A 22,725-nucleotide genomic window follows, 5' to 3' on the forward strand; every position below is an offset into this window, starting at 1 on the left:
TTTTTGGGTAAAAACTCCATCCTGGAGACTCCGCCATGAAGGTCGTTCCCTAACTAGCCGCAGCCCAGTGAGATACCACCTTTAGCGTCAGGCTGTAATTTATGATGGAATTGGATGTAGCGACAGCCATTGTTTCGTGCTGCAGCAGGATATTATCTCACAATGAGATTAAGCTCTCCTCGTTGCACTGACACCTTACAGTCGGCTGCTAAGAGCCTCAACTCGCCCGGCTATCATTCCACATCAGAGCTGCAAAGCATTCGATTGAAATAAGCAGCTTAGAGTTAGATCCCCTGTGCAAATTACATTAATCAAAACCCATGTGGCCCAAGCAGGACATGGCTGACTAATCAGCAAGCCAGCAACATTATTTATCACAGCAATCAATGCTTCTGCTGCTGCTCTGAGCGGACAGGAACTGATGAATGGAAAAGCACAATTTGTGTTTCAATTTCTCGCTTCCTTCCTAACATTATTTGGACAAATCGTTCAATATTTGACACAAATTTATTTTTATAGCCTCAGTTCCCTGCCTAATATCTCTGAGGACAGAAAAAAAAAAACAACATGAGGGATGAGCCAGGATGTAACATTGTACCAGAAAAAGCTTTTTAATGTCATCAGAGACTTCTTTCCTCTGTAAAACCTGTAAATATGAATGGATTTTTTTTTTGTTAAACCAAAACAAGAAGAATACTATTAAGCAATATTTTTAAAACATTTCTGTATGATGACGTTGGCACGTTTCTTCTTGCAGATTAAAGGTTGAGATTAAACGTGGGGGTCCTGATTTCCTTATTTGCTCTCCTGACCTACAGATTTATTAAATAATATTATTGTTGCAGCATTTCAGCTAACCATGATATGACACAATGATAGCAGCCTACTTGATTTTGTATTTATTTGCACAATTGTTGCCAGAACAGATAAAGTGCTGCTCAGAGGGTAAACTAAATGAATCTCATTGTTTTGTGTCCATATTTCAACAAATGCATCATCAGAATTTGGCTACATTTCATGTTTTTGTGCAGAAACCAGACATTTCTCTGACATGTGATTAGTATTAGTTGAACAAGCTCAACAAGTGTTCAGTTTATCCTTAGACTAACAATGAATCAGTTATTATGAATCAACAGGAATCATTTGTGCACACTTTGTAATATAAATGATCAAATCTTCATTCAGTGATTTTAACTGTATAAAAACATTAATCAACCTTCCACAGAAAACACTGATTTTTGTTCTTACAGTAGTTGAAGGTGTGGCTGTATTCAGCTTACGTTGTGAAGCTTTAGAGCCAAATATCTGATTGGTTCTCGGCTGCCGCTGATCCGAGCCGAGCCAATCAGAGCTCGTTGTGCTGCAGACCCTGACGAGAGATCTTATTGGCCAGGTCCTGCAGGTGTTTCTTCATCTGAAATCAAACCACAAGAAGCACACGCAAAACATTATCCCTGCAAAGCTGCTCAGGTAGATGTGGAGCCTGTTTTCTGTGGGAAACTGACAAGTGCTCTAACTAATTAACCTGTGAGGTCATTTACTGAAGCCTGACTCCTCTACAGCTTCTGTTTTGTTTGTTTTTCCAAAAAAGGGACACTGTTAACACGAGGTGAGTTGGTTTTATGTTAAATAACTGGTTTAAAGTGAGAGTGCCTTATATTTCCAAGTTTTCTCATTTCTAGTCTCTTGCTGCACATCCTAACATCTTTGGGAGCAGTTTCCCCCTCAGATTGCAACAGCACTCTCCGTTGGACGTATCGGCCCCAGGAGGACAGCAGTGGGTCTCCCCAAAATAACTCAGTAATGTCTCCAAAACACGACAAAGAGCCTGAGGCGCTTGTTCATCCTCCAAACTCCCCAAATACTGATCTGAAGTGATCTGATGGCATTTGTGTGACATTAGCTCCATCCGCAGAGACCCCGTCCCACATATTAGAGCCTAAATGATCTATTCGCTAACCCCCCCAGGACACCCCAGGATGGTATCTGTCAACGCCCCGACTGGTGAGGAGCTTCCTGACTCAGTAATAGACAGGCGGTCATAATTTTATGGCTTAGATTGTTCCATTGAACCGAACTTCCTTTTCTAATTATTTGTAAAAACAAAACAAGCTGTTTCTGATGAATGATGACTCACAAGCTTCAACACATTCGGTTCAGTGATTAACAACTCACACGTGGACGTAATGTCAGCAAAGTTGTCTCGTAAAAACATCTGTTTTTATTTAACGTGCATAATTAACTCTAAACAGTTCATTTCCTGCAAGGATTCCCTTAATAATAATAATAATAATAAATGTAAATAATAACAGAAGCAGTATTTTGTTGCAGTGATTACAGAGTAAATGCAACCAGAGAAGCGGTTTGTCGTACCTTGTAGCCCATCTCCCGGGTCTTTTCAGCCAGTGTGTTGTACTTTTCCTGGTTCCTCTTGATGTGCTCTTCATCTCCTAAAGACTCCACGTGTCGCAGCTTCTGGTGAGACAGCTCCAGCTGCTCCTGGTAATGGTTGTGCTTCTCCACCTTGGTCTCAAAGTGACGCAGCTCCTCCTGAACGAACAAAGAAAGGAGGGAAGTTGTGTAAGGAGGAGCTGAGAAACAGAGAAGAAGTATCAGAAAGCTGCATTCGTCTGCTCATGGGTGAACAAAGCTCCACGGGTTGTGGGGAAAGTTGGAAAAGTTCACTGTCTAATGGAGAAAATCTTATTATGTTGCACTCTGTTTCATGGCTCATCACAGACAAGCAGCACACTGCAAAATAACGCAGTGAATACAACTGTTACTAAAGGTTTCTGTGGGCTGAACTCAACTTTTTGCACTAAAATTAAAAACAGATTTTCTGAAAGACGTGTAAACAGTTGAAGGAAGCTCACCTTCAGAGAGTCCAGCTCGTCTGTGCTGAGGTTGGATCTCTTGGCCGCTTCCCACAGTTCAATCACACGAGGCTCCCGAAACTCTACGGAGCAACCAGAGACGGAGGAAGAGATCGGTGAAGGAGACGGTTTGGAGCCACGACAGAACGAAGGAGAGCAGGAGCTTCGAGGAGGAGCAGATATTTAATCTGACTCCTTCGGAAAGAGGAGACTGCTGATCAGTCAGTAAACGATGATTTAAAGTAAAGAAAACCCAACAGGACACGAGATGAAGGGCCTGATCTCAGTATGTGTTAAGGATGACTCAGCTACTTTCACACCAAACTTTAGGTTAACAGCTGTAAAACTGACTGAGTTATACCATTTTTGTGTTTTTTAAGGTCAGCTGGGTGTGTCAGCCATCTTGAATCTCACAGACTCCAAAACATAATCAGTTGTACATTCAAGATTACCTTCTGCAAGTTTCAATAAAACTTCTCCAGTGGTTTATGAGATATTTTGGAAACACACAGACACGGACAAAAACATTATCATCGGCTTTAAGGCGCTGGTTCACATTTAGGAGTACAGTATTTTCTGCACCACAGGGCGCACTGGATTATAAAACGCACTTTGAGTCGCCTCGTGCTGAAAAGTGCTATATAAATAAATGTACCTACCTACCTACCTACTGTCAGTAAATGATCAATTTTAGAACTTTTGTCATATATAAAGGGCACCGGACTATAAGGCGCATCGTCGTGCACCTCCCAATTTTTGTGACTTTGCGTGGACCGCGCATCGCGCTCCATTCAAAATGGAGGATTTCGGTGCTCTAGCGGAGCTGGTTCGCCTGTATCAGTATTTATATGATCCCTCTGTGAGAGATCACAAAGATAATCAAACGATTCAAAACTCACGGGAGGATACTGCACCGACGTAAGCGTCAAGTATAAACGCCTCCAGTGCGCTGTGCACGACAATAACTGAGCCTTAATGCTGCGAGCGCTGCGGCTTTGTAGTTTACCAAAGTCGTACTAAAACATTGCGACTTCTTACATATATAAGGCGCTCTGGATTATAAGGCGCACTGTCGTTTTTTGAGAAAATTGAAGGCTTTTAAGTCCGCCTTATAGTCGAGACAATACGCCATCCTTCTGGAAATCCAGAGACATTTTATGAAAGAGTAAGTTAGCATCCCTGTGACACAGAAAGGAGAAGCGGGGAAAGAAAATGGATGGATGCAAGTCAACAATTGCGATGAGGCAGAAGCCTCTCCGCCTTCAGAGACGACTGAACGTTACTCATCTCAGCCACAAACAGATGAACAAGTCAAGAGTGGATGAATAAAAAAAACTACAAAGAAAGAAAAAAAAAGGAACGCTGAACGGCACAAGGACAAACTGATTTACGTCAATAGTTAAATGCAGCACCGAGAGCTCCTTTAAATAACCTCCTGTAAAACATCTCCAACATCCATTCCAATTTACAGATTTATTCAATTTCAGCTGAGAGCACAAAGCCCCTGCGTAACGCTGTCAGCACATCAACCTGCCAATCCCGATCCCGCAGTGTGTTACTATGATTCTACGTCCTTGTGAGTGAGGCGATGAGGAGAGGAGTGTGTGTTTTTGCCTCCCTCACCGCTGTCTTCGCAGAAGCCCTCATGGCTGATTTTGCGGAGGCGCTCGAAGCCGTGGTTGAGGCTTCTCATTTTCTCCTTCAGCTCGGTGTGCTTCTGCTGCAGCACGGGCTCTTTGGCATCGCCCTCCAGGGGCGAGATCACGTTCTTGTGTATTTCTGTTGAGAGGAGGAGAGCAGAGGAGGTGATTAGAGGAGCCCACAGGGTCCGGTGGGCGGGTGGGTTAAAAGGGAGCGAAGTCGAGAGGAGGTGAGCGGAGGAAATGAGGGAGAGACAACGGGAGGAAAAAAACAGGGAAATTAAAGGCCTAACATTCCTTGAAGGAATGCACGTCGCCGCAGTTCATCAAATGATGAGAAATGATGAAGTTACAACAATGTTCCTAACTCTCAGCTACTACCACACCAAATCTTAGATCATTATCTGTGAAATTCACTGAGGTACAGCCATTGTTGTGTTTGTGCCATCTTGAATTAGGTTGACTTAAAGAACCCAGTGATTATGTTCTGATAGTTTTATTAAAATCTGTTCACTGATGCATGAGTTATTTTGCTAACGGTACAGAAAAACGGACACACACACACACACACACACAAAGACGTGAAAAAAACATTATAATAAAAAGGAATAGAACAGAAGTGAAAGCAACCAAGCATTTAATAACAAACGTTTTTGCAGGAGGCGTAAAATAACCCAAAACAGATCCGATTTATCTTCATATAATAAATTTCTTCCTCCGTAAGAACCACGAGCAGCTTATGAGTCTGGACTTACTGGGTAATACCAGCAGGTTATGAGATTTTTGTTTGTCTCACCTTCAGAAAAGTGGGGAGGAAAAACTCAAACAAAGGCCAAGCAGACCGCAGCATTCTGCCTGAATATCAGCTGACATTTGGATCAGAAAGAGAGAAAAAAAAAGGCAAACACAATAAAAAGATGAGGAACAGACAGTAAGTGGGGGGTGGGGGTGCTGTGGAGGTAAACACAGACTCCCCTAAAGGCAACATATGATTGGCTGAACATTTAAATTCACCAGACAAGCAGAAAAATACCTCTGGCTTGTTCTGCAGCAGTGAAGTGCTAATAAAAATATATAAAAAAGAAAGCTGTGCAGAGTCGGTATCATCCGAAGGAGACTGGCTCATCTTCTCCGGGTCTTTATGAAAAACACTGAGGGGCCCGTCAGCTCGGCTTAGAGCTCACAGCTTGATGAGAAGCGATGAGCAGCGGGAGATAAGGTGCGCTGTCTGCTACCCTCCACCCACCTACCTGACCACGTCTGAACAAATACAGCCCCCCACACATCAAATCCTCAGCCTGAAAACGTTTTGTTTTGGTCTCATTTTTCTAGCAGAAATATCACCAAGAACACCACCGGTGAACAGGCGGCGCTTTTTATTGATGACTTAATTCATAGATGCCAACAGAAACGTGTCTGCAGCAGTTTCTGAGCTCAGCGTGTTACCATGGGGATGTAGCCAGGGTCAAATACAGCCACCAGATCACAGCATGTCAACTTGCTGAACAACATGAGCTGTCTCTGTCTCTGTCTCTGATCTCCCATGGACGCTCCACAGAAGCTCCAGGTTCGGTGTGAAGATCGACAGAAAGCACATCGACTCGAGTCTGAGTGTCTGAGGTGTCCTGTGTCTGAGGCGCCCCGTGTCTGAGGCGCCCCGTGTCTGAGACGTTCTGTGTCTGAGACATCCCGTGTCTGAGACATCCCGTGTCTGAGACATCCCGTGTCTGAGGCGCCCCGTGTCTGAGGCGCCCCGTGTCTGAGACGTTCTGTGTCTGAGGCGCCCCGTGTCTGAGGCGTCCCGTGTCTGAGACGTCCCGTGTCTGAGACGTCCCGTGTCTGAGGCGTCCCGTGTCTGAGGCGTCCCGTGTCTGAGACGTCCCGTGTCTGAGACGTCCCGTGTCTGAGGCGTCCCGTGTCTGAGGCGTCCCGTGTCTGAGACGTCCCGTGTCTGAGACGTCCCGTGTCTGAGGCGTCCCGTGTCTGAGGCGTCCCGTGTCTGAGACGTCCCGTGTCTGAGACGTCCCGTGTCTGAGGCGTCCCGTGTCTGAGGCGTCCCGTGTCTGAGACGTCCCGTGTCTGAGACGTCCCGTGTCTGAGGCGTCCCGTGTCTGAGGCGTCCCGTGTCTGAGACGTCCCGTGTCTGAGACGTCCCGTGTCTGAGGCGTCCCGTGTCTGAGGCGTCCCGTGTCTGAGACGTCCCGTGTCTGAGACGTCCCGTGTCTGAGGCGTCCCGTGTCTGAGGCGTCCCGTGTCTGAGACGTCCCGTGTCTGAGACGTCCCGTGTCTGAGGCGTCCCGTGTCTGAGGCGTCCCGTGTCTGAGACGTCCCGTGTCTGAGACGTCCCGTGTCTGAGGCGTCCCGTGTCTGAGGCGTCCCGTGTCTGAGACGTCCCGTGTCTGAGACGTCCCGTGTCTGAGGCGTCCCGTGTCTGAGGCGTCCCGTGTCTGAGACGTCCCGTGTCTGAGACGTCCCGTGTCTGAGGCGTCCCGTGTCTGAGGCGTCCCGTGTCTGAGACGTCCCGTGTCTGAGACGTCCCGTGTCTGAGGCGTCCCGTGTCTGAGGCGTCCCGTGTCTGAGACGTCCCGTGTCTGAGACGTCCCGTGTCTGAGGCGTCCCGTGTCTGAGGCGTCCCGTGTCTGAGACGTCCCGTGTCTGAGACGTCCCGTGTCTGAGGCGTCCCGTGTCTGAGGCGTCCCGTGTCTGAGACGTCCCGTGTCTGAGACGTCCCGTGTCTGAGGCGTCCCGTGTCTGAGGCGTCCCGTGTCTGAGACGTCCCGTGTCTGAGACGTCCCGTGTCTGAGGCGTCCCGTGTCTGAGGCGTCCCGTGTCTGAGACGTCCCGTGTCTGAGACGTCCCGTGTCTGAGGCGTCCCGTGTCTGAGGCGTCCCGTGTCTGAGACGTCCCGTGTCTGAGACGTCCCGTGTCTGAGGCGTCCCGTGTCTGAGGCGTCCCGTGTCTGAGACGTCCCGTGTCTGAGACGTCCCGTGTCTGAGGCGTCCCGTGTCTGAGGCGTCCCGTGTCTGAGACGTCCCGTGTCTGAGACGTCCCGTGTCTGAGGCGTCCCGTGTCTGAGGCGTCCCGTGTCTGAGACGTCCCGTGTCTGAGACGTCCCGTGTCTGAGGCGTCCCGTGTCTGAGGCGTCCCGTGTCTGAGACGTCCCGTGTCTGAGACGTCCCGTGTCTGAGGCGTCCCGTGTCTGAGGCGTCCCGTGTCTGAGACGTCCCGTGTCTGAGACGTCCCGTGTCTGAGGCGTCCCGTGTCTGAGGCGTCCCGTGTCTGAGACGTCCCGTGTCTGAGACGTCCCGTGTCTGAGGCGTCCCGTGTCTGAGGCGTCCCGTGTCTGAGACGTCCCGTGTCTGAGACGTCCCGTGTCTGAGGCGTCCCGTGTCTGAGGCGTCCCGTGTCTGAGACGTCCCGTGTCTGAGACGTCCCGTGTCTGAGGCGTCCCGTGTCTGAGGCGTCCCGTGTCTGAGACGTCCCGTGTCTGAGACGTCCCGTGTCTGAGGCGTCCCGTGTCTGAGGCGTCCCGTGTCTGAGACGTCCCGTGTCTGAGACGTCCCGTGTCTGAGGCGTCCCGTGTCTGAGGCGTCCCGTGTCTGAGACGTCCCGTGTCTGAGACGTCCCGTGTCTGAGGCGTCCCGTGTCTGAGGCGTCCCGTGTCTGAGACGTCCCGTGTCTGAGACGTCCCGTGTCTGAGGCGTCCCGTGTCTGAGGCGTCCCGTGTCTGAGACGTCCCGTGTCTGAGACGTCCCGTGTCTGAGGCGTCCCGTGTCTGAGGCGTCCCGTGTCTGAGACGTCCCGTGTCTGAGACGTCCCGTGTCTGAGGCGTCCCGTGTCTGAGGCGTCCCGTGTCTGAGACGTCCCGTGTCTGAGACGTCCCGTGTCTGAGGCGTCCCGTGTCTGAGGCGTCCCGTGTCTGAGACGTCCCGTGTCTGAGACGTCCCGTGTCTGAGGCGTCCCGTGTCTGAGGCGTCCCGTGTCTGAGACGTCCCGTGTCTGAGACGTCCCGTGTCTGAGGCGTCCCGTGTCTGAGGCGTCCCGTGTCTGAGACGTCCCGTGTCTGAGACGTCCCGTGTCTGAGGCGTCCCGTGTCTGAGGCGTCCCGTGTCTGAGACGTCCCGTGTCTGAGACGTCCCGTGTCTGAGGCGTCCCGTGTCTGAGGCGTCCCGTGTCTGAGACGTCCCGTGTCTGAGACGTCCCGTGTCTGAGGCGTCCCGTGTCTGAGGCGTCCCGTGTCTGAGACGTCCCGTGTCTGAGACGTCCCGTGTCTGAGGCGTCCCGTGTCTGAGGCGTCCCGTGTCTGAGACGTCCCGTGTCTGAGACGTCCCGTGTCTGAGGCGTCCCGTGTCTGAGGCGTCCCGTGTCTGAGACGTCCCGTGTCTGAGACGTCCCGTGTCTGAGGCGTCCCGTGTCTGAGGCGTCCCGTGTCTGAGACGTCCCGTGTCTGAGACGTCCCGTGTCTGAGGCGTCCCGTGTCTGAGGCGTCCCGTGTCTGAGACGTCCCGTGTCTGAGACGTCCCGTGTCTGAGGCGTCCCGTGTCTGAGGCGTCCCGTGTCTGAGACGTCCCGTGTCTGAGACGTCCCGTGTCTGAGGCGTCCCGTGTCTGAGGCGTCCCGTGTCTGAGACGTCCCGTGTCTGAGACGTCCCGTGTCTGAGGCGTCCCGTGTCTGAGGCGTCCCGTGTCTGAGACGTCCCGTGTCTGAGACGTCCCGTGTCTGAGGCGTCCCGTGTCTGAGGCGTCCCGTGTCTGAGACGTCCCGTGTCTGAGACGTCCCGTGTCTGAGGCGTCCCGTGTCTGAGGCGTCCCGTGTCTGAGACGTCCCGTGTCTGAGACGTCCCGTGTCTGAGGCGTCCCGTGTCTGAGGCGTCCCGTGTCTGAGACGTCCCGTGTCTGAGACGTCCCGTGTCTGAGGCGTCCCGTGTCTGAGGCGTCCCGTGTCTGAGACGTCCCGTGTCTGAGACGTCCCGTGTCTGAGGCGTCCCGTGTCTGAGGCGTCCCGTGTCTGAGACGTCCCGTGTCTGAGACGTCCCGTGTCTGAGGCGTCCCGTGTCTGAGGCGTCCCGTGTCTGAGACGTCCCGTGTCTGAGACGTCCCGTGTCTGAGGCGTCCCGTGTCTGAGGCGTCCCGTGTCTGAGACGTCCCGTGTCTGAGACGTCCCGTGTCTGAGGCGTCCCGTGTCTGAGGCGTCCCGTGTCTGAGACGTCCCGTGTCTGAGACGTCCCGTGTCTGAGGCGTCCCGTGTCTGAGGCGTCCCGTGTCTGAGACGTCCCGTGTCTGAGACGTCCCGTGTCTGAGGCGTCCCGTGTCTGAGGCGTCCCGTGTCTGAGACGTCCCGTGTCTGAGACGTCCCGTGTCTGAGGCGTCCCGTGTCTGAGGCGTCCCGTGTCTGAGACGTCCCGTGTCTGAGACGTCCCGTGTCTGAGGCGTCCCGTGTCTGAGGCGTCCCGTGTCTGAGACGTCCCGTGTCTGAGACGTCCCGTGTCTGAGGCGTCCCGTGTCTGAGGCGTCCCGTGTCTGAGACGTCCCGTGTCTGAGACGTCCCGTGTCTGAGGCGTCCCGTGTCTGAGGCGTCCCGTGTCTGAGACGTCCCGTGTCTGAGACGTCCCGTGTCTGAGGCGTCCCGTGTCTGAGGCGTCCCGTGTCTGAGACGTCCCGTGTCTGAGACGTCCCGTGTCTGAGGCGTCCCGTGTCTGAGGCGTCCCGTGTCTGAGACGTCCCGTGTCTGAGACGTCCCGTGTCTGAGGCGTCCCGTGTCTGAGGCGTCCCGTGTCTGAGACGTCCCGTGTCTGAGACGTCCCGTGTCTGAGGCGTCCCGTGTCTGAGGCGTCCCGTGTCTGAGACGTCCCGTGTCTGAGACGTCCCGTGTCTGAGGCGTCCCGTGTCTGAGGCGTCCCGTGTCTGAGACGTCCCGTGTCTGAGACGTCCCGTGTCTGAGGCGTCCCGTGTCTGAGGCGTCCCGTGTCTGAGACGTCCCGTGTCTGAGACGTCCCGTGTCTGAGGCGTCCCGTGTCTGAGGCGTCCCGTGTCTGAGACGTCCCGTGTCTGAGACGTCCCGTGTCTGAGGCGTCCCGTGTCTGAGGCGTCCCGTGTCTGAGACGTCCCGTGTCTGAGACGTCCCGTGTCTGAGGCGTCCCGTGTCTGAGGCGTCCCGTGTCTGAGACGTCCCGTGTCTGAGACGTCCCGTGTCTGAGGCGTCCCGTGTCTGAGGCGTCCCGTGTCTGAGACGTCCCGTGTCTGAGACGTCCCGTGTCTGAGGCGTCCCGTGTCTGAGGCGTCCCGTGTCTGAGACGTCCCGTGTCTGAGACGTCCCGTGTCTGAGGCGTCCCGTGTCTGAGGCGTCCCGTGTCTGAGACGTCCCGTGTCTGAGACGTCCCGTGTCTGAGGCGTCCCGTGTCTGAGGCGTCCCGTGTCTGAGACGTCCCGTGTCTGAGACGTCCCGTGTCTGAGGCGTCCCGTGTCTGAGGCGTCCCGTGTCTGAGACGTCCCGTGTCTGAGACGTCCCGTGTCTGAGGCGTCCCGTGTCTGAGGCGTCCCGTGTCTGAGACGTCCCGTGTCTGAGACGTCCCGTGTCTGAGGCGTCCCGTGTCTGAGGCGTCCCGTGTCTGAGACGTCCCGTGTCTGAGACGTCCCGTGTCTGAGGCGTCCCGTGTCTGAGGCGTCCCGTGTCTGAGACGTCCCGTGTCTGAGACGTCCCGTGTCTGAGGCGTCCCGTGTCTGAGGCGTCCCGTGTCTGAGACGTCCCGTGTCTGAGACGTCCCGTGTCTGAGGCGTCCCGTGTCTGAGGCGTCCCGTGTCTGAGACGTCCCGTGTCTGAGACGTCCCGTGTCTGAGGCGTCCCGTGTCTGAGGCGTCCCGTGTCTGAGACGTCCCGTGTCTGAGACGTCCCGTGTCTGAGGCGTCCCGTGTCTGAGGCGTCCCGTGTCTGAGACGTCCCGTGTCTGAGACGTCCCGTGTCTGAGGCGTCCCGTGTCTGAGGCGTCCCGTGTCTGAGACGTCCCGTGTCTGAGACGTCCCGTGTCTGAGGCGTCCCGTGTCTGAGGCGTCCCGTGTCTGAGACGTCCCGTGTCTGAGACGTCCCGTGTCTGAGGCGTCCCGTGTCTGAGGCGTCCCGTGTCTGAGACGTCCCGTGTCTGAGACGTCCCGTGTCTGAGGCGTCCCGTGTCTGAGGCGTCCCGTGTCTGAGACGTCCCGTGTCTGAGACGTCCCGTGTCTGAGGCGTCCCGTGTCTGAGGCGTCCCGTGTCTGAGACGTCCCGTGTCTGAGACGTCCCGTGTCTGAGGCGTCCCGTGTCTGAGGCGTCCCGTGTCTGAGACGTCCCGTGTCTGAGACGTCCCGTGTCTGAGGCGTCCCGTGTCTGAGGCGTCCCGTGTCTGAGACGTCCCGTGTCTGAGACGTCCCGTGTCTGAGGCGTCCCGTGTCTGAGGCGTCCCGTGTCTGAGACGTCCCGTGTCTGAGACGTCCCGTGTCTGAGGCGTCCCGTGTCTGAGGCGTCCCGTGTCTGAGACGTCCCGTGTCTGAGACGTCCCGTGTCTGAGGCGTCCCGTGTCTGAGGCGTCCCGTGTCTGAGACGTCCCGTGTCTGAGACGTCCCGTGTCTGAGGCGTCCCGTGTCTGAGGCGTCCCGTGTCTGAGACGTCCCGTGTCTGAGACGTCCCGTGTCTGAGGCGTCCCGTGTCTGAGGCGTCCCGTGTCTGAGACGTCCCGTGTCTGAGACGTCCCGTGTCTGAGGCGTCCCGTGTCTGAGGCGTCCCGTGTCTGAGACGTCCCGTGTCTGAGACGTCCCGTGTCTGAGGCGTCCCGTGTCTGAGGCGTCCCGTGTCTGAGACGTCCCGTGTCTGAGACGTCCCGTGTCTGAGGCGTCCCGTGTCTGAGGCGTCCCGTGTCTGAGACGTCCCGTGTCTGAGACGTCCCGTGTCTGAGGCGTCCCGTGTCTGAGGCGTCCCGTGTCTGAGACGTCCCGTGTCTGAGACGTCCCGTGTCTGAGGCGTCCCGTGTCTGAGGCGTCCCGTGTCTGAGACGTCCCGTGTCTGAGACGTCCCGTGTCTGAGGCGTCCCGTGTCTGAGGCGTCCCGTGTCTGAGACGTCCCGTGTCTGAGACGTCCCGTGTCTGAGGCGTCCCGTGTCTGAGGCGTCCCGTGTCTGAGACGTCCCGTGTCTGAGACGTCCCGTGTCTGAGGCGTCCCGTGTCTGAGGCGTCCCGTGTCTGAGACGTCCCGTGTCTGAGACGTCCCGTGTCTGAGGCGTCCCGTGTCTGAGGCGTCCCGTGTCTGAGACGTCCCGTGTCTGAGACGTCCCGTGTCTGAGGCGTCCCGTGTCTGAGGCGTCCCGTGTCTGAGACGTCCCGTGTCTGAGACGTCCCGTGTCTGAGGCGTCCCGTGTCTGAGGCGTCCCGTGTCTGAGACGTCCCGTGTCTGAGACGTCCCGTGTCTGAGGCGTCCCGTGTCTGAGGCGTCCCGTGTCTGAGACGTCCCGTGTCTGAGACGTCCCGTGTCTGAGGCGTCCCGTGTCTGAGGCGTCCCGTGTCTGAGACGTCCCGTGTCTGAGGCGTCCCGTGTCTGAGACGTCCCGTGTCTGAGACGTCCCGTGTCTCAGGTGGACACTTGTTTGTAATTTGTTCGTGTTCGTTGTGTTTTGTATTCGAAGACAGAGACAGAGAGAGAAATTCAGGGAGGCAGTCGGTTAAAATTAAAGGTTTTCTGAGGATCTAGGTGGACAGAGCAAGTGTTAGGATTATATAAACTATACACTCATAGACGTTTATCTACCTATAGAAACATGTTGAGCTACAATGCTAACCAGAGTAGTGAGTCATAATTATATAAATAGTGCAGAGTTGGTGTGATGAGTTGACATCAAGCCCTTTGTGACTCTGAAAACTCATTTTTAGTCCAATAATGTCTCTGCAGTCAGATTCAGCTCACCCTCAGTCCTGCTCACGGTGTCCATGAGGATGTTGTACTCGTGGATTTTGTCCTTGTGATGCTGGAACTCCCTTTTCAGACTCTGCAGCTCCTCACTTGTGAACTTTCCAGAGTTCTGGGCCTGTTGGTGGAAGTCAGGAATGATCAGATTACAGAGATATTACACATGGCTGACAGGCAATAATCAATCTGAGAAGGTGAAACATGACACTGCTCACAGGCCTCTCCAGGTAATTAATTTGTGTCTTCAAATAATATTTTTGAGTTTGAACAATTATGGAAACTTTAGAGCACCTTCACCCTCAAAAATGCTGAATATTGTCGACTTCAGAGTGCGGCATGTTTGGAGATCAATGAGATCAGTCAGATCATTTGGTTTATGACAAAAAATATACATCTGAACCAATCAACGTCCTAAAGTGACAGCTACCTGTAAATTTCAGGAGTGGCTTAATTGAAAGAGATAAATTTCCTCTCAACAGTGAAAAACAGAGACTTTGTCAAATCCTTCATTAGTACTTTTGGAAAATGTACGTCCTTTTTAACCCCATTAAAAATGTTTTTCTTCCTTCTAGGTTTTGTGTAACAAACCATTTGGTGCTTCTCTGAAGTCAACCTAAATGATCGAATGGTTAAACCAGTTCAGCTGTTTGGAAACACTTTAGTTTTTGATTTATGAAGCAGCAACAGATCCAAATTCAGTGTTTTTTTTAAATTTTCTTCAGTTCATAAGACATTGTTTTTCTGAAATCAAAAATTCTGACTCCAACCATGTAGCTGTTGGGGGTGGTGGGGGTTAAACTCTGGACAAGATGCCAGTTATTCTTAGAGCTAATGAAAACAAACAAAACAAAAAATGAACCCTGACAACTACAGTCAGTTTAGAATCCTCTAATCACCTCGTACTCGGAGAAAACCCACGCAGGCACTGAGAGAAAGAACCAACTCAGCACTAAAAGGCAATAATCAGGATTTAACCGTGAGCTTCCTGCTGTGTGGTGACAACAGGAACCACCACACCACCGCTGACCCGTTCCAACACATCAATCTGCAGCAGCCTCCAGCTTTTATTAAAGCATCTGCCTTTTATTTTATTCAGAGTTAGAAGTATTTCATTTGCAGCCGAGTAGAGATTTAAATGATTGCATTTAAAGTGAGGAACATTTAAATCCCCTCCAGATACCCAAATGGACAGAGATTGCTCATAACATTAAAGCTTCCCTTCTTTTTTATTTCTTTTCCATCATTAAGCAATGTGTGCCTCTGGGAACATCAGATAAATTATGTAAAGCACCAGATCTTAAAAATGTTTTTTTAGCCCCTAACTGTGCAGTAAGTGTAATGTAAAAAGTAAATTTAAAGACTTCTGGCTCTGCTGGCTGAACGTGTTGAGGCTGGAACCTCAGAAACATGTGACCTTTGCCGAGTTTCAGCTTTTTATCACCCAAACGTGGATGATAATGTTTTTGACCCAGTCAAGCGTCTAACAAACTGTCCAAGATCTTTTAAGGTTTTGCTGTTAACTATTTGGAGTCAATATCTCATGGACAAATAGCCACATTTTAATGAAACTTCCAGGAAATAATCCTTGGCTATATCTCCAAAACTGATTAACCTTTGGAGCCAACTCAATTCAAGATGGCTGCCACACTCAAATGACATTAGCAAACATATAAATGGCTGTAAGTCAGTTAATTTTACAGATATTAAAACTTGGTGTGGCAGTAGCTGGGAGTTAACAACTCTTCATACTCTGAACCTGACATCTCATGACTTTTTATTAAAGGTTTGACCAAAATGGCTCCAGCTTTATTGTATCTAACAGCTTCAGTTGTTTTTGCTTTTTTTTTTTAGTGTGGAAGCAGCAGAACACAAAACCATCCCTCCTAAAAATCACACGTTTTTCTTTTCTCTCCCTTGAACTCAATCACAAACCTTGTTCCAGAGCTTGTCTAGTCTGGGGTCATCAAAAGCGTCTCCATCTTTAGTTTCGTGGTCTTTCAGCGAGTTGCTCTCCAGCGACCGCACGTCTCTCTTCCCATCCATCCCGTACTTGGCCAGAATCACTGCAGAACACAACCGTTTCACTTTAAACAAACGCTGCGGTGAATAATCGCGACATCAGCCTCGAAGAACAACAGCAGAGGGTCTCATGAGAGGGGGGGGGAGCAGGAGAATATAAAGTGAGTCAAACACACATATGAATTATTTACCCCGGCTTTAAAACCCTGGAGATTACCTCATTAATCCCACAGAAAGCCTCTGCACATGTTAAAGAGAGCAGCTGAGTGAAGAGCATCCCTAATAAAGGCCAACAAGTCATTCAAACAAACTCATGCTTCTTTCATGAAGTAAGAAGTAGTTTCGGTCACAACACTTCCAAAAATACTGAATTTTTCAGGAGTTGAGAAGAACATTTCTTTATATGTTGGCTCATTTAACAGAACAGCTTACACAACCCAAAATAAAAGAGAGAAAAGATGGGCTACACATTCTTTGGTTTACTGGACATTTAATTCAAATATGTCTGATATTTCTGCAGTTTATAAAGTTGGACTTTGTTCTAAAAAAAACCCCTTTTCTTAATATTCTGTCCCAGATGAGGCTGGACGTGTTCTCATTTAACTCATTGTAGATTGTTTCAAACAAAAAGAGAAACAGACATTAAAACGAAGTTTGTTTTATAGCTCAACTAATTTATAACAAGCAGAGATTCTGAATTAATCTCCTGGTGAGAAACAGATGAATAAAATGTTATATGAGGAACAGAAATAACAGGAAAAAAGGAAATGAAATTAACCAAGATGAAGAATATTTTTTTCAAGTTATTTCAAGTTCTCAAAAGTTTTAACACCTCTGAGTAGCCATCCATCCATTTTCTTTACCCCCTTCTCCTTTCGGGGTTATGGGGAGCTGGTGATTATCTCCAGCAGTCACTGTGTGAGACACGGGGGACACCTGGACAGGTCGCAAGTCCATCACAGGACACTTTGAGTAGCCAGTGATCCTGAAGTCAGTATCTCATTGGACAAACGGCTCTCTTGAGTCTGGGAACGTTTGCGGGGGTTCTCAGTTTATTGTGCGAGTTACAACATCTCACTATCTTGTCGCTTGTTTTTTTGAACGCGTTTCCAAAAAAAGTGTAAGACAATTCTTTTACCAAAACAGCCGTTGCAGGCATTTCCATCCTGACTCAAGAAGGTTAAAGATGTACTCTGACCCCGGCACGGGAGCGCTCCTCTGACAGAAAACATCCAAGGTCTAAAAACCACACTGATGAACTACAGTAATTATTAAAAAAACTCGTCCCAATCTGCTCATCTTTATTTCTAAAGTGTACTCCAGCAGATTAAAGGTACTCAGTGCAAAGTCAGGAAGACCAGACAGAAAAAAACTTGACTGGATGTCAGATACCACGTGTGTCTGGTTACCTACAGAGTGACTGAAAATAAATCAAACGTTAAATTTACCGTCCATATTTGTTCACCTACACAAACTACGGTCAGTCTACTGTAGGTCAATCACATGACTCCAGCTTAGATGGTGGATTCAGTCAAGTTCTTTGTTTACATTGAGCGTGGACCCACATTTCATAATCGCATTCAGCATATCTGAACAACTACTGGAGGGAACTCTTTCAAACGGCATCATTTAACGTAGTTCCTTCTGTTTGATTTCATAGTTTGTAAAGAGGACCTTTAAATCCTAGATACCAACGGCTGTCGGTAGATACAAAGCGAGGTGAGGCAGGTATGATGTGGGTGGAGTCGAGCAATAAAAAAAATAAATGTGCGAGAGCTAGAGTACAGTTTTGCGAGCAGTTTTCGAAAACTGGCCGTTCACAACACGGCCGCTCGGCACAGAATCCGGTGAGACTGCAACAGAAGGTTTGCATTTTTTCTGTCAATTTTCTTACAATTTTGAGTCACCAACTCAAATTAAACAGTCGTATCCAAGAAAGCTGCTACAACAACATGCATTGTTTTGGTCTGTGGGAGGAAGCTAGTTCCATGCATGCATGGGGAGAACATGCAAACACAGCCACAAGCTGAACCTGTGACCTTTTTGCTGCAAGGCGACAGTGCTAACTAAATAAAAAGCCATGCATGTGGATCACCTATTCTTCCTGTGCTAGTGAGAAACATGCAGTCATCAAACAAAATTAAATCACTTTTAATTTAAGGGTCAGACGAACACCCACTGCTGAAGGCGTCTAATTTCTAAAGGAGTATTTGGCCGGAGCGAACGGAGTCTTTCAGAGATGGTGAGGCGTCTTGTTTTTGAACAGCTTTCAGTCTGATCAAACTTCTGTTAGTGCTGCTAGAACAAAGAGGGCATCCTGCTGCTGTTCACAGACTCGTGTGGGTGTCTGGCTGACTGCCTGCAGCTACAGAGGTGAACAGATTGTAAAACAGCTCCGGATTTCATCACGAGTTGATTAAACATTCGATTTGTTTTTTTTTTTTTTTTTGGGCAACATGAGTCTAAATCATTCACAGTTCATGTCCATGCTAAATGAAATGTTAAGCACTATCTAGTATTTGAATAATTAATATAATTAAAGCACATTTACTTTCACACTCTTGTTATAAAAGTTGCAGATTTTTGCTTTTCTGGACTTTAACTTGAATATTTTGCCACGTATTTGGTTTTTCTGCAGCTTATAAAGTTGGACTTTGTTCTAAAGCAACGTTTCTCTCACTATTCTGTCCCAGTATATCATTAATGCAGCTTAATCAGCATCATCTCAGCAGTTAGAAGCCATCAGTTTGAGCTTTTAAACAGAATCGTGATACAAACTATCCAACAAGTTCAACAGCAAAAAATGTTTCACTTTAAATAATCTATCCATTTAATACGATCCATTGTCTGAAATCAAGTATGTGAATTTGATCCTTTCTATAGTTTTAAAGCTTTAACCAAAAGAAAGCCATCAGTATTCATTTCATTCCCATTCTGTGCACCGTCACTGAAATAAAACCACATCATCCGTCACAGCAGAGCTCTCTAAAGCTTTAAATGGCAACACTAATGAATTTTCAGACTTGGCAGAATCTTCACTCTCTTAACCTTTAAACCATCTGATGCAGCCCTCAATAAAACATGCAGTTAAAAACATTTCTGCTCTATTGTCTGTAAAAATAAGAGAATACAAATTTAACTTCATATTTTCTTGTTTAAATGTACCTAGCTTGCTCTAAGTGATAGTACAACCTTTTAACAGATGTTTTAGTTTGGGAACTACCCAATGTTTTAAGTCATTTTTGTTCATTTATGATCACCGCAGATATACATCGTTAACAGGCAGCATTTCAGAGTTTAAACTTATTTTACAAACTCCAAACGTTAAAGTGAGGACACAGCTCTAACCACTGACTGAACAAGGCTACACACACTGACTCACCATTAAAGTTTCGTCTAAGTTGGGCTTCTTTCTCCCCGTTTTCGTCCAGGCCGTCCACTTTCATTTTTTTCCACTGCAGCTCATCTTTTTCCTGGATCTTTAGGTCACTGTGCAGCTCAGCCTGCCGGACCGGCGACAGCTGCATCTGTCAAAGTGAGATGAGCAGAAAGCACAGAGTCAGTTTGACAGAAACAGAAGGAAAGTTTCCAAAGAGAGGTTTGCTCAGTTGTTGCCATTTTTAATGTCTGAAAAGAGCAACAACAAAGCAACCAGTGGGTGAAGGATATTATCTTTTGTCCTGTTCTGATACCTGGTCAGTTAATTTTAGCTGTTATGATGCCTAAACTTGGTTATATCACTTTTTGTTGTTGTTGTTTTATAGAGTTTAACATTAAAATAATCCAGTCTTGTGCTAATTATTTCATCTATTTTAATCAAAGAGAAAAAGTCACAATTAAGGTGTTTTGCTGGTTCACTCAAAGTATTATTAAAAAATGTAAAAAAACAAAAACGTAAAATAAGACCACCTTTTAAATTCTAAGCTTTTATATATCAGAACAAAACCAGAAATGTAATATAATGTATCACATTGTTGTCTGTTCAACAAAAGCTAAAAAGTAGTATGAAAATTTAAGTATAATTTAATATCTTTAAATGATTGTCTTTTATGACCTTGGCCTCTAGCTCGTTGTAGAGGAGGTTTTTGGCCCGTCGTTTCTAAATTGCTTCAGTTTATTGAAGCTTGTAGGCATTCATTTATGCAGAAATCTCTTAAAAGTCTCGCCATTTATTAACTGGGTTACGTCTGGACTTTGACTGCGTCTTTACAAACCTGATGATTCTTTTCTTTTTCATCTGTTACCTTACAGATGTGATCATGAACTTGGAAATATTGTAATCTTGCACAACCCAGTTTGGGTCAAGTTTCAGCTGCTGAACAGTTAATATAACTTCCTTGTGTCCTCATATGGGGACGCTGATTTCCCTGCATCATAATGTTTTATTCAGTTCAACTTAGAGCTATTATCTTTAACGTTCTTTTATTGTCTTTTTTCCCATTTTTAACTTTAATGCTTATTTTTAATGTCTACAGGGTCCCGTTAATCCGAATGGTAAGAGGAAATACATGCTAAAATAAAGCTGAGGTCTCAGGAGGACACAGAAGAGTTCACAATGTCCAGGTCCTGCAGCTGCACAAAAAGCCCAAATCATCAACCTTCCACCACCATGCTTAACAACTGGCAAGAGACATTTCTACTGACATGTTAGTTTCTCCTGTTCACATGTTGCATAATTTAATTTAGGAGATGAGACGTTTTTGTGGCAACTCTTTCAAACAAGCGTTTTCAGTCTAACTTTTAATTAATCATAACAAAGTTTACCATAATAACTTAGGCCTGTAGAGTCTGAGATATAACTCTTGTGTCTCTGAGCACTGTATGGTCTGACCTTGGGGTGAGCTGTTGATAGATCTGTGATGATTATGGAGATGCTAACCCCTGCTAATCCTTACACATAATTTATTCAGACATTTTTGGTGTTTTACCATCAAAATGCAGAACACAATTTCGCCCCTCATTGCACTCAACAACCTCGCGCTGCTACTAATAGTTTAAGATAAAAAAAACAACTTGCTGTCATACGTACCCGTTTAGCTTTCTCCCACACCTGGTTGAGCTTAGCTACCCTAAACTCCACCGTTTGCTCATCACTGCCGCTCCGTTTAGGCTCGTTGACGTCCCGGGAGTACTTTCCTCCCGCCAGAACACCAACGCCGAGGCACAGAGCCAAAACTAAACACTGCAGCCTCATCCTGGAATTAGCTTACACGCTAACTGAGCTGAGGAGTTTTTATTTTGTTTAAATGGCTAAAATTGGAGCTACGCGATACAGCAAACGCTTTGTTATTGTAGCTCGCTGGAGCGCCGAGTGTCACGTGATCGAACGGAGGTGGAATTTTTCTAGTTACGTGCATTCTGGGATATGTAGTTCCACATCTTAGAACTGTTCGTGTCACTGAAGCGGATACGCCGTTTCCTGGACTACAAATCTAGGAATGCCCCGCTGCGCGGTTACCTAGCAACCAAACTTGCCAACGTTGTTAGCGAATAGGAAGCCTCCACGCGCTTAAATGCCATTCTCATCCTCTCATCTGCCGATCTTCAGACGGGCTCGTTGTCCGTTATAACAAGTTAGAAGGAAAGTTTTCTTAATCCAATAATGACATTAATGTATGCTTTAAAAGAGCAAACAATGCAAAAATGTAAGCGAAAACACAAGAAACACAAACATGTTTACTGTGTGCCATAATTTAACAAAATTATGACACAACATTTACAAAACTGTAGACTAAAAATATGTCAGCCTTATATCAGCTTTCTGTGTAACTATAAAAATGAAGGCTTATACTCTATTTACATAATATATTTTCTTATATAATAAAATAAGTCTAAACAATTCCAAAGTTAATGTGGGTTTTGTGTTCAGCCATTCTGCAAAAATGATATTTTCACTACACAATCAGAAGTAACAACAAAGAATACTTTTATGCCATATTTCAAAACACTTTTTTTGAATAAATAAAGAAACAGAGAGAACTTTTCTGACAAAAAATGGTTTATTTTGATCCACCATAAACAATGAAATTAGCTGATTAGCTGTGGTGGCCATCTTGAATCGGACTGACTCCGAAAGGTAATCAGTTGTAGACGTACATTGCTTTGAGGTTTTCATTAAAATCCCTCCTGTGATATTTTACTAACACAACAAAATTAACTCACACACACATACACAAACATGGACAAAAACATGATCGCCCTTTTGCCTTTGCAGTGACCTATTATAAATACTAGCTAGGCAGATGAATAAATAAATATTCTCACTATTTGAAGTTCATTCGCTGCTCAGCAACACTTCACTGGAGTTCACTTTGACCTGTCCTGTGGGAGACAAACAGGACAACTTTTGTCTAAAGAATAATTTTCTCTGTGTGAAAAACACTTAATGATTTTCTGACTCACTGCTCAACTTTATGACACACGGTTAACTGCAGTGTCTGCATCATCAGGCTTCAGGTAGATTACTTTAATGGTTGAATATCTGGTAATTAAACCACTTTTTACAGCACTAAAAACAGAAGAAGAAACTGTGTAAGTATCTTTCAGATTTGGCTTAAATGGCAGACGAGTAAAGTTTGAGATTTTGGATTCACAATTTTGTATTTATGTTCAGGTTAATGATTGTTTAATTAAAGTTCTTTGGCACATAAAAATGTTTCCAGTGTTTTAACAAAGAAACTTTAAGAACGAAGAAAAGACAACCCAACAAAAACCTTGTTCTATAGAGCTCCAAATGCAATACACATATCAATGATTGACAGTATTCATTCAGTATTCATCCAAGACAAATGGGGTAATTAGATTTACCGAGAGACAAAATGAGAGAAAAATTGTTTATTATTAATTCAGTGAACTGGCCATCTTAATAAAATAGTTTATACAGCATCCATGATCCATGCCTACACTACAATACTGGGCTAAACTCAGTTAAAGTTTATTAAACTGGGACAGAATGGGGTAAAAAAAAAAGACAGACAGGCAGGTAGAAATGTGTTTTATTGTTTTGCTCTGCTTTGATAGAATTGTTGTTGAACTTTGGGACTGATAAATTTAATACAGCTGAAAGTGAACTGAACTGAAGTGTGTGTGAGAGAACGAGAAGATGAATAATGGGCTTGTGGGAGAGGATTAGGCAGCAATTCACTTAAATCACTCAACAACGGACTAAAACAAATTACACAATCTTTTTAAGTGGTTTGAAATCAGCAATTTACCATTTTCTATAGACTTCCTCCATATGTACTTGATAGAGAAATCTCATTGCT

At 47.9% G+C, this 22,725-nt stretch overlaps 1 protein-coding gene across 1 annotated transcript; it reads right to left on the bottom strand.

The window, feature by feature from the left end:
- Window positions 1-15: 15 nt before the first annotated feature.
- Window positions 16-20,786, bottom strand: lrpap1 (low density lipoprotein receptor-related protein associated protein 1). The gene is made up of 8 exons (XM_017417005.3): window positions 20,490-20,786; window positions 18,843-18,987; window positions 15,374-15,504; window positions 13,439-13,559; window positions 4,497-4,652; window positions 2,874-2,956; window positions 2,374-2,550; window positions 16-1,414 (listed from the first exon to the last, which is right to left on the bottom strand). The coding sequence occupies exons 1-8, from the start codon at window positions 20,652-20,654 to the stop codon at window positions 1,346-1,348; spliced, it is 1,047 nt and encodes a 348-aa protein (XP_017272494.1). The 5' UTR covers window positions 20,655-20,786; the 3' UTR covers window positions 16-1,345.
- Between the last annotated feature and the right edge of the window lie 1,939 nt (window positions 20,787-22,725).

The sequence above is a fragment of the Kryptolebias marmoratus genome, linkage group LG3 (genome assembly GCF_001649575.2).
Source record: "Kryptolebias marmoratus isolate JLee-2015 linkage group LG3, ASM164957v2, whole genome shotgun sequence".
NCBI classification, from domain to species: domain Eukaryota; kingdom Metazoa; phylum Chordata; class Actinopteri; order Cyprinodontiformes; family Rivulidae; genus Kryptolebias; species Kryptolebias marmoratus.